The sequence below is a fragment of the Mytilus californianus genome, unplaced genomic scaffold (assembly GCF_021869535.1).
Source record: "Mytilus californianus isolate M0D057914Y unplaced genomic scaffold, xbMytCali1.0.p SCAF_11, whole genome shotgun sequence".
Classification (NCBI taxonomy): Eukaryota; Metazoa; Mollusca; class Bivalvia; order Mytilida; family Mytilidae; genus Mytilus; species Mytilus californianus.
Genome location: NW_026262593.1, coordinates 38,318,360 through 38,330,672, shown reverse-complemented (window position 1 = coordinate 38,330,672; position 12,313 = coordinate 38,318,360). Strand labels below are relative to the sequence as shown.

Below are 12,313 nucleotides of genomic sequence, written 5' to 3'. Positions count from 1 at the left end.
TATGTATAAACAGAATTTGGAATAGTTAAAATAATATATATGACGTGACTTTCTAAAACACGTGTAACTGATGATAGTTATATTCGTTAACGTGTTAAAATTTGTTGATTTCATATTATAATTAGTTCCTGCATGATTTTGACATTTTTTCTAATTCAAGTAATCTATTTCGATCATTACACCAGAAGATTTTTCTAAAGAAGATGAGCGAGCTGAGATTCCGTATTGAGTAAGAAAAGGGCACTCTTCTCATTTTTTTTTATCAACAACTGACGATTTTTTTCTTATAGAAATGCATTCTAAAATGGAAAACTGAAAAAATATATTGAAAATTCACTATTCTGTTGCCGATGAAAAAAACCCACCAATGTCTTGAATCATTGAATTTAAAAGGCTAGAACAATTGTCATATAATTATAGTCAATTGTACTGACACTTGTGTTCTTTGAGAATTTATTAAAGTGTCTTTTATTTGACCTTTCTTCGTACTTTTAACTTTGGTTAAATTTCTCATACGTGTCTATGCCGATTTTTGCGAAAATGCAGAAAATATCAGAATGGTATAGATAATGAGTTCAAACTACTCAAATACGTGACAATGTTAAACATTCTATTAAATGACCCAAGTTTTTATGTGTATCTAGGGACATACTCAATCGAATTAATCTTTCAGACTGGTCCACGAAATTTAAGACGTAATTAACTATTTTTATTAGCAGGTTTTTTTATTTATCTTCATCATTGATACATTTTCAATGAGGTCAATTTTGTATGTTAAAAAAGCTCTTATTCTGTCATGTTTTCTAAAAACATACCTAAAAAATGCCATCCTATTCATTCTATACTGTTATATCAATATAACAGGCGAACATGAGATAAAATATGAATGTGTTTTATATTTAGCTTCTTTTTGCCTGTGCAATTTCAGGGGAAATAAATGCTAATTATAAACTGTTCGTGCAACGGTTACTTGCTACAGTTGGTTGAAAGCATAATCGAGTAAACATAATATCGTTTGTTATGAATAGGAAAACTATCCACATGAAATTAATACCAAGTTGAAGCTAAAAATCCTCCAAATACTTTTGGTAATGATTCATAAAACATACGTTGACATGAAGTGCAAATGTGAACTATTTTCAAAAGTTCAATGACAGCTCCCAGTTCGTACTACGGTTGGTAGCAAATCGGGAAACATCTAGTTGACGGCTCGGTTCTGCTGAAGTGTAATTGTTGTTTACCCTATCAATAATCTCTGTACATTATTGTGCGCACTATTCCGAATTACATATTATAATCTAAAAGAAATCCAAATCAAGACATTGGTTGATAATGAACGACACAAAGACGAAACAAATCGACATACAAAATAATAAAGATATTTACTCGCTGCATTGAAGACCCATTGGTAGCCTTCGGCTGTTGTCTGCTCTTTGGTCGGGTTGTTGTCTCTTTGACACATTCCCCATTTCCATTCTCAATTTTATTAGAATTGAAGCTTTTGAAAGACAAGACCGATTGTGAATGGTATGCATATTCTACTCCAAATGCGACACCTATGGTATTTGCCAGTATTTAAAATCCGCAATAAATCACATACGGTAAGTGTCCTAATGATGAAACAATGAAAATCTCTTTAGGTAAGGTCAAATGACAATCAGTTAAATCGTGTATTCAAATATGACGTGCTTCTTTTGCTTTGTAAACAACAGCGTAATAAAATTCTTGATAAATATATACTTAGCGCAGACTCAGAGATGTACATATTAATGGCTGTTACTGTTTACCTCCCACGTAAATCCACATGTATCGTATACTATGTGCAAACATTATGTGGATTTCGTTGTGTTAAAATTGAAATTGAAAAAGAAACTACGGAACCGTTATTGCTATTTTAATGCATAACAAAAAGATTTAATGCATAAATCTTAAAAAATGTATAAAAACAAATTAAATTAAATTCCGGGAAATTCCATGAATGATCTTGGCGCATTAACGTCATGTCAAAACATGCGGTCATACGAATGAAAACTCGCAATCTGAAGATTATTCCGTTACATGTACGGTCTAAATTCGGATAATATCGCATTAAAATGTAGTTTGAGATAGGTATTGTTTCATTTTCTATTATATTGCATCATTCGCACATTCATCAATTTCAGCAAGTCAGCAAGGAGGCTCATTACTAAGTTACGACATGTCAACTGTGGATTTGACAGTAAATAGTAGCCAACGAAAAAAAAACTGTTTGGGTTAAGAATTATAAAGATTGAACACATTTTTTCTAGTGATTATTTAAGAAATAATTCATGCAAGCCTTAGATTTATTTGAAATTTGTAGCTTTTATCTAACAGGGGTAAAACTGAACAGCCATACACACGGCAATCTTACCTTCGCTTCAGTGTTTCTAATTAGTATTTGTGTTATTAGAATAGAAATAATTCATGCAAGCCATAGATTTGTTATCATTTTCACATGGCCTAACGCTCGAGATAAAATTTGAATATAACGGCCCAGGCCATGTGAAAATTTCCAACAAATCTATGGCTTGCATGAATTATTTCTTAATTATTATTTATCATTTTGTTATTTTTTTTAAATTCCGCATAAAAAAATCTAAGCTGGAAATTTAGGATTTTACTAAAAAAAAAAAAGCAACCTCCGCCATTCTGCAATAAACCTCAAGCGATTTCATAATTGAATTATGGTTTCCATTACCACAAGAATATGATGGAATATGTTTTTAATTGTAACTTTCAACTAAAACAAATTGTAGCTGACTGAGCAGTTTCTGAGGGACTAATTTTGCCATTAGAAGAAAGCCATTGCGTTACATGAAATCTCTTGAAATATGTATACACCATAGTTAATGCAAGTATGTTAAGTCTGAGCAGTAAAATTCACTAATAGTAACCTATCGAATAATAAAATTGGTCCTGAGGTTTTTCTTTTTTTGTTTTTTTTGTTTTTGTAGGTTTTGAGTTCTTTTGACAGGAATAATTCAAACCAAAAAAGCATTCATTTTGATTTAGTAGTATTGTAAAAATACTTTTACATAATCGTTATTTCAAAACGGTCATTGTCCTAAAAACTGACACCAAAACAATAACGCTGATCTAACATCTTTTTATGTAATAACCCTGTTTTATAAATTCTGCTTGATACACGTATAAAAAATTCACAAGGGGAGTAGTACACAATTATTACTATTTGAAACGCAATACATATATATTAAACCATGCACTGCCAAAAAGAGAGATAAAACTCATGAAACGCATTTAGCTAACAAAAATAAATGGTGAAACAACGAATAACATTTATAGGAGGGATATGTATACCCTTAATTGTACGATGAATAACTAGTATATTCAATTTGCAAAACAAAACCTTACAGTATTCATGTCTTTCAAATTTGTTTCTAAGTAACTTATCAATTTGCTTGCACTAGTTTCAGACAACAACATCTGATATTTTCGTAAATTGGGAATCGTTTTTGGATGTTGAAGAATATGGTACAGCAAGTCACAGTACTGGTATACGCCAATACCAAGTTGCTATTGGTAGGATGAATTTAAATTTATGACCTTATATTTTCAAAATATTGATCAGTTTAATGTAACAGTTAGAAAAAAAAAATTGTAAGAATTACACTCAACTAAAATTCCTTGAAGACATTCTAAGATATATTCCCAGAACTATATTATAGGGGGCAAAAGTAGTTAACTGATGTTTAAAACAGTAAATTTCTCTTAAATATACAAACCAAGAAAAAAACCCGCAGTGAATCGCATGAACTCCAACAGTTAAGGACATATTCCTGAATTTATATTTTTTAAAAGCATGATAATAATAGTTATCAAAGGTACCAGGATTATAATTTAATACGCCAGACGCGCGTTTCGTCTACATAAGACTCATCAGTGACGCTCAGATCAAAATAGTTATAAAGCCAAACAAGTACAAAGTTGAAGAGCATTGAGGACCCAAAATTCCAAAAAGTTGTGCCAAATACGGCTAAGGTAATCTATTCCTGGGATAAGAAAATCCTTAGTTTTTCGAAAAATTCAAAGTTTTGTAACAGGAAATTTATAAAAATGACCATATAATTGATATTCATGTCAACACCGAAGCGCTGACTACTGGGCTGGTGATACCCTCGGGGACGAAACGTCCACCAGCAGTGGCATCGACCCAGTTGTGTAAATAGTTATCAAAGGTACCAGGATTATAATTTAATAATAAAACAGATTCAACTATGAATTCATTATATATATTTCTTGTCCTATTAAGAGTCACTGGTCAATATAAATGATCGCTACAAAATTATATCAGGCAGTGTATGTGTAAACGGACCTGGTCGATTCATACGGTATGCCTGCCTGTGTGTCAGTAGGTTCTATTGAAAATCTTATAACAGCGAGAAATTTAACAGAAAAGTTCAGTTCTAATATTATCATGTGTAATTTATCAGCTTTTGTAAGGTTAACTGTTTAATGTCAAAGGTAAAGCTGGAGACATAACTGAAGGTCATACTTCGATAAAAAAAATATACACGGAATTAAATTTAGATTTTAGGTTCATAGGTCCTAATTAAAAATGATGACAGTTGTTATCCATTCTTTTGATGTGTTTGAGCTTTTGATTTTGCCATTTGATTATGACTTATATCTAGAAATTGACTATGAGGGTCGGTTGAAAACAAAACTTTACGACAAAAGAGATGATTTCAGCTTCCAAATTGTGTGAATTTTCATTTTTAAACCAAGAGTTCGAAATGGTGAAGTTGAAATCATCACTTTGTAAATTTTACGGACGCCATCATGAGTTGGTTGACCGTTATGGAATATCCGTTTCACAGATGATATCGGATATGTTCCTTATGTCGTAACTACAATCCCGTTCCCTTTTCACGAATGTAACTTCCGAATTAGACTATTTACCCCTATTTGTGACATTTTTACCTATTGTTTTTGTTTGTTTTGTTTCGTTGTCAATATAATGGAATTTTATGCGACTGTCATACAAATGAGAGGTTTAGCTAGCATTAAAACCAGGTTCAATCCACCATTTTCTATATAAGAAAATGCCTGTACCTAGTCAGGAATATGACAGTTGTTATCCATTCGTTTGATGTGTTTGAGCTTTTGATATTGCTATTTGATTAGGGACTTTCCTTTTTGAATTTTCCTCGGAGTTGAGTATTTTTGTGATTTTACTTTTTATTCAATTTACATGAAACATGATATAATAAACGTATGTCATCACAATGTAAAGGAAACACATAGTTTTTTCAATTTTGAAGCAGAGATGGAGAATCATGGCTACCACACATTAATAATTCAAGTAATACACTTCAAAATTGTTTTGCAGTATTTTATTGATAATAACTACTCTCGTTGATATACATCTTTTTCATTAACAGGGTCTGTTGAAGGCGGGTCAGATATAGTTGAATACACAAATGTTGGTATTTTAAACCATGTAACATTTCACAATCTTAACTTACAGAATGGACATGATTATTTTGCATCTGTTAAAGGTAATAGTGCATCTTTTTTTTAAAATTGAACTTGTATAAAAAAAAAAGATAGAAGAAAAAAAAACTTAATGTATGCAAAATTTGAATTGAATATTATATAAATGAAATTGTTTAGGACGAAGACATTTTGACGTTTGCCATTAAAAGATTTCAGTAACATATGTTTTTACTTTTACTTAGGCTTTTCAACATAGCACTATATTAATGCCTAACTATTTATGGAAGTGCATACTATAAAATTCAAATTGAACTGACCTTCAATTACAAAAGATTATCATAAAGGTTAATGATGTTAAAATTATGGAAAATGAGTGATTAAAGACAACGAAATTTTGTACACGATATTTTATTCTGTAACAGACTTTCTTAAATACTCCTATTTCATTGCATCTATTTCATTTTAAGGAATTGATTTTTCTGGAAGAATTTCTACAGCAAACTCTGTCTCCATCAGAGTAGACACCACTCCACCACATTTAACATCAAGACCCATTCTAACTGATGGCAGACATATTAGAAATTTTAGTGAAATTCAAGCATGGTGAGTATTAAGAAAATGAACCTATAAAAATAGGGAGATTAATCTAAGTTCTCAGTATATTAAATTAGAACGCAAGGACCTCAAATCTCTAACATTTTGTAACATATTTATTTCAGCTGGAAAGATGTATTTTCTGACTTAGAAAGTGGGATTAAACATTATCTATTAGAAGTAGGCTCTAAACCAAACTTTGGGGACATTGTTGAATCTATCAAGACAACTGAAGACTGTGGTGTTTCTGTACAGTATTTGGATATAGATACCTATCAAGGACATGCAAACTTTATTACTGTTAACCCAAGTCAAAGTGGAAGGCAGTTTCTTGGCAGTTTCTTAGCCTTCCAAGTTCACATATTTAGCAGTTTCTGATGCTTGGCAGTTCTGAACCTTCAAAAATTTACCAGTTACTTCATATACAAAAATAAGCAGTTTTCCTTAACCTTCACAGTTATTCTGGCAGTTCAAAGCAGTTCCTTAGCTGCTTTAGGCAGTTTCTTAGCAGTTATTTTCACGAAATATTTAAATTAGGTACTAAAAACTGCTTTCATTTCATGAATATTCATATTAAACTGCTTCTAGTTAATTAATATTCATATAAAACTGGGAAATAACTGCTAAGGAAAATGCAAATATGGTCATGATCTTATGCATTATTTTTACTAGTAGCTGTTAAAAAAGTAACAATAATATGTAATAATTATCAAAAACAAAAATATATCTTCTATGTTATCCAAATTCATGGTTAATATGTTTAGCTTTTATGTATTACAATTATATATTGATGTCAGAGGTGCAACATGTAATAAAAGTTTCAATTAAGTCATCTGATATAGAAATGGAAATCAAGATTCATGCAATCTTATATACAATGATATACTTGAAATTAATTACTTGTTATATTACCTGATTAGTAAGAAGACTCTTAAATATTAATATGATTAAGTATATTTGTAAACCGAATCAATTTTATTCTGATATAATCTTTATAAATACATGACACGTACGTAAACCGGCTGGACTGTCACAATTATTAGGAGCGAAAATAAGAATTAAGCTATTATAGATAAATATATCATACTTGTCATTATTGTTTTGTTATGTCAAAAATGTATGTTGAATAAAACATTGAAAGTACAATTTCAAAAAGTAAAAATAATAGATTCCAATTTTTTGCACTTACCAGAATTAATTAAGATGTAATCCAAAATTCACACAATTGATATGATTATAATCATCAAAAATTGCCATTGAGACAAGGCCCATCTTTAATATGCAATGTGAAAAGAACTATTTTGTTCATGTAAGAAGACACATCTTTCTTGTTGTCTTCCTGTATTCCAAATTCAAATTTTATGATATTGCAATGCATGGGGATGTTTAAGGAGTTGTTTGATTCTGTTGAAGTATTCTCTTAAAGATTACTAGCAATTAAGTGCCTAAATCTTTAAAATGTGATAAATAATATTAAGAAAAAAATATCCATTTTTGTTTAAATAAGTTATTTTTACTAAAAGTGGTAGTAATTGCCAAACAATATATTAAGATAAGTGTTCTCCTTCATGTGCCCTAAATTTCAGTGAAGATAGCACTTCCTGTGTCCACCACAGAGAGGTCAATTGTAAACAGATGGCATATTTCTACAAGACCACTTTTATCTAAATCACATTAACTCTGTTTGATGCAACTGCCTAGAAAAATTTACAAATCAAACTGCTAATTTTATGAAAATAACTGCCAACCTTAGCTGGAAGACAATTATAACCTTCATCAAACTGCTTTGAATATGTAAACTGCTTAAATTAACTGCTATCTTTTACTTGTAGGCAGTTATTTTAAACTGCCTAAATCAAAACTGCTTTGTACTGCCCCAAAACAACTAAAAATTCAAGATACTGCTATAAAACTGCCAATGAACTGCTTAAATAGGCAGTTCACTTTGACTTGGGAAGGTATGATTTATTTTCAATACTTTATGCATATGCACATTTTATACAACATGATATAGATCATCTATATTCATTTTAGTATTTTATGAATGTTCAAAAGCATCGTTCCACTTTCAGTTATGCTGAAAAATAGTAAAATGTGTTTTTGAAAACATAATTTAATCCTTTTATTTTTGGCCATGACGTTGTCAGTTTGTATTCGATCTATGAGTTTGACTGTCCCGCTGGTATCTTTCGTCCCTCTTTTAAGACTTTTTTTCTCAATACGATAAACATAATATGTAGGAAACATTTGTCAAATGCAATACTTAACCCTAATTTCTTTTTTCTACTTATAGGCAGTCAATAATGCAAATTTAGTAACAACTGCATCCTCATGGGGTTACATTTATGATAAAACTCCACCAGAAGTGGGACAAGTATTTGATGGATTTTTGCATGATATTAAGATGAATAGAAGGGACATAGACTTTCAAATAAGCTCTGTTAAGCTTGGTGCTCATTGGGAAAAATTCTATGACCCACATACAACAATAAAGACTTACAAAATCGCTATTGGAACTTGTGCTGGGTGTGATGATGTGTTACAAACACATGATATCGGATTAATATATGGTAAACTTACTGAATTTATATTGCTTCAATAAAGTTAATATTGTATTACAGAATACTAAGTATCAACCCAAGGAGTTGTCAGATATTTTATCATCCGTTACAATAAAAGGATCCAACCATGTAATATCAGGTAGAACATAGGTAATTATCGTGTTAAATAAACTCATCATAGATACCAGGATTAAAATTTTGTATGCCAGACGCGTGTTTCGTCTACGAAAGATTCATCAGTGACGAGACAAAAGGAGACAAAAAAACCTCGAAGATCAATACTCGATTGGTACAGTCCATGTACATACTTTAAAGAGTCAAGATATGTACGAAGATTAAAAAAATAAGGAAAAATGAACTCGGCGTGTGAGAATTAACTGTTAAGATTATTCGGAAAGGTAGCCATATAACTCTTTGCGTGCGACGCATTTATAAAATCTTATAAATTTGGGAAGTACCAAGATCAGTTAAAGTATTTAAAACATCGAGGAAAATATATGTTAGGTCATTTGGGTCACACTTGCATAAAAAGCCCTTTGCGAAACCAGCCAGTTTTTAAAAATCTCGTACAGCTACTGGAATGCTTAAAATCCCTCTTACACGAAACGAACACGAGAACGAACGATTTAAATGAATCAGAAACGGATACAACCATTTATATCGTTGATTAAATTCAAATCGTTTTTGTCCGCTCGAAGTCGTGTGTGAACGAAACGATTAATATATTCCACTTGCATAAAAAGCCTTAAAGAAACCAGCCAGTTTAAAAAAAAAATCACTTACATGTTGCATGTATACTTGATTTCAGAGTTCGTTTTAAAAGGAATAAATATTGCTGTCGGTAGGCGATATTTCACTACAGTCACTGCATGTAATACAGCTGACCTTTGTTCTTCTGTCAGTTCTGATGGAGTTATTATTGACGACAGTCCTCCAAATATTGGAAAAATAAAAGACGGAGCAGATTATACCGACATTCACTATCAATCTTCCAGGTATTTAAAAGGGGTTTACAGAATAGGCTTTAAAAATTCAAAAATCTGTATGTTTCTAGGGATATATAGATTCTACCACTGCGTTTTAAATTTAAAAATTAAACTGTCTCGAGTAGATAAGTATCGTATTGCACGAGATTTGGTGGTGGAATCTATTTCTCTAATGATTTTTAGACGATATGCAGACAATCTTAATCCTTCTTTTCGAATGATCTGCAAAACGATGTGTTCTTTTAATGTGACGTCATGGTCATGGTCGCCTTTTCATGACGTCACAATAGGAAATTCAGAGGAAAGCAAGAAACTTTGGCGTCATAATCGAATTTTAACCGATGAAGAACTGATATTAAAAGAACCCCACGTTGATTAATTAAAAATAATCAACCGGTCAAGAAAAGGATAAATCAGATAAGAAATAGAGAAACAATTATACAGAAAGAATAAGCAATAACGTAATAGCCATTTTCTAGTTGACATCCTAAATTTGTAATAATGGAACTATAAACGATTAAGTGTGTCAAAGACAAAATGCAATGGAAACAGTTTAAAAATAGCTTGAAGAAGCAAAACGGAGAAAAAAGCATTTAAAAAAGATAACATAATCTTGGTGCTGTAGTTTTCGATTCAACACAAAATAAAATCAAAATTGGAAGAGTTGAATTAGAATATAATATTGCCTTCATGAAATATAAGTGCATTGCTATTTTGGGAAGTGTTCTAAAAAATTGTGATTGTTTTAATGTCAACATATGAATAATTTAATATGATTTTAGATCATATGTAGCTGCAACTTGGCATGGTTTTAACGATCCACAATCTGGTTTGGATAAATACTTTATCAGAGTTGGAACACGTATTGGAGGAAATGATATTATATCACACATTGAATTACCTTTGACAGATATAGTTGTGTTTCCGAATATAATTGAACCAATTCCAACTAATACCAGAATCTACGTAACTGTCCGTGCATACAATAAAGCCGGTACTATGCATATTACTGATATTGTTATAATGATAAATTTTACACCTCTTGTCTTAATTGTTTTACCTCGTTTAAACCTCTATACTCTTATAATTATCTATTTATCTTAATTTTGTTTGGAAAAACGACCCATTAGGAGTCTGATCGACATAATGTTTCTTATAGTTTCATTCAAAATTTCATATACAAAACTGTCAAAACGATATGCAACACCAATTTTAATTGATAAAGTATATATTTTAAAATCTCGTTTTTGTCAAATGGATGTTAACACAATATCAAAAGAGTCTGTTTCTTGACATTTTGGTTAATTTTAACCAACTCGACAAATGAAGGATACAGAAGATTTTATAACAAAAAGATACGTAAATATCAAGTAACACAACCTCAGACGATAACTGAAAATTAAGATTCCAGTTAAATATCAAAATCATGATATAAAATTTTTTAATTCTAATGCATCAAATGTGGATACGATTACACATCACTCTGTTGTAACAATATTGCTGTAGGATTATAAAATATTGCTATATTTATAGAAAAACTGAATATTACGAACAAAAAAGTATTTACAAAAATACCGTACAGGCATTTTCCGATAAAAATGGTGGTTAAACCTGGTTTTATAGCTAGCTAAACCTCCCACTTGTATGACAGTTCTTTATAGTTCAACTATATTGACAAAACTGGGTAAGTAATCAAAACAGAAATAATTGGTTTACTTGGGATCCACATGCACTAAACACATACAGCACAACTGACTTCAAAATTTAAACAAACATACAAATAACTCTGACAAAAACGCAAACAAAATTGTTTTGTAGTTGATAGTACATAAAGTACAGTAAACATAATGACATATACACTTTTCCCATAAATACATGTTTTAAATTATATAGGTCTTTACTCTGAAGCGACATCAAATGGTGTCTTGATTGATGATTCCCCTCCAACCTTCACTCGCAAACCTGAATTGTTTGAGCAGTTGGGATCCATGATGGAACACTCAATTATTTATAGGAGTTGTCTGAAACTCTCATGGGAAGTTAGTGACAAGGAATCATACATTGAAAGACAGTATATATCAGTAACCTCCCACAGAGGTGGTGAAATCAATTCAACTTCTACAGAGGTAATACATTTCAGAAATTATATAGAGAGGCGAAAGATACTAATGGGATATTCAAACGCATAATTCGAAAACTAACTGACAATGCCATGACAAAAATTGAAAACGATCATCAGGTGCACCGGAATGATAAGCATACCCTGCTCCACATGTGGCACCAGTCGTATTGCTCATGTAAGTACTAACCCGGTGTAAAGTCTTATTCGGTATGTCACATTCAAGGATTATATCTTAGATTGTAAAATAATAATCTAACTATTTTTTAAGGATGTACGCTACTCTGTTTCAAAATAACAAGATTTTCAAAAGACTGTTCTAAAATGATAGTATATAGATAAAGGAACTAAAAAGCAGAACAAAATGAAGGGTCCGTGTGCTTGTTTTCAAGATAAAAGCCATTGAAAATTTGGCGGGAAATGATTCTCTCTAGATTTTTTTTAACATACTTTTAACATTGGCCGCTTTTTTGTTTCAAAAACTATGAAAAAATAACAAGAATTTTATAAGATTTTAAAATATGGCTTTTTAAACTATATGTGATAATATTATGAAAGAAAAGTAGGGGTTAGTG

At 31.0% G+C, this 12,313-nt stretch overlaps 1 protein-coding gene across 1 annotated transcript in view; it reads left to right on the top strand.

The window, feature by feature from the left end:
• The window catches only part of LOC127720896 (uncharacterized), a 52,195-nt gene that overhangs the window by 9,402 nt on the left and 30,480 nt on the right, over positions 1-12,313 (top strand). The window contains exons 7-14 of the mRNA XM_052227637.1: positions 3,450-3,561; positions 5,424-5,540; positions 5,946-6,081; positions 6,198-6,372; positions 8,366-8,642; positions 9,442-9,628; positions 10,402-10,613; positions 11,513-11,745. Coding sequence (XP_052083597.1) covers positions 3,450-3,561; positions 5,424-5,540; positions 5,946-6,081; positions 6,198-6,372; positions 8,366-8,642; positions 9,442-9,628; positions 10,402-10,613; positions 11,513-11,745 — 1,449 coding nt within the window. The remainder of the gene's footprint in view (positions 1-3,449; positions 3,562-5,423; positions 5,541-5,945; positions 6,082-6,197; positions 6,373-8,365; positions 8,643-9,441; positions 9,629-10,401; positions 10,614-11,512; positions 11,746-12,313) is intronic.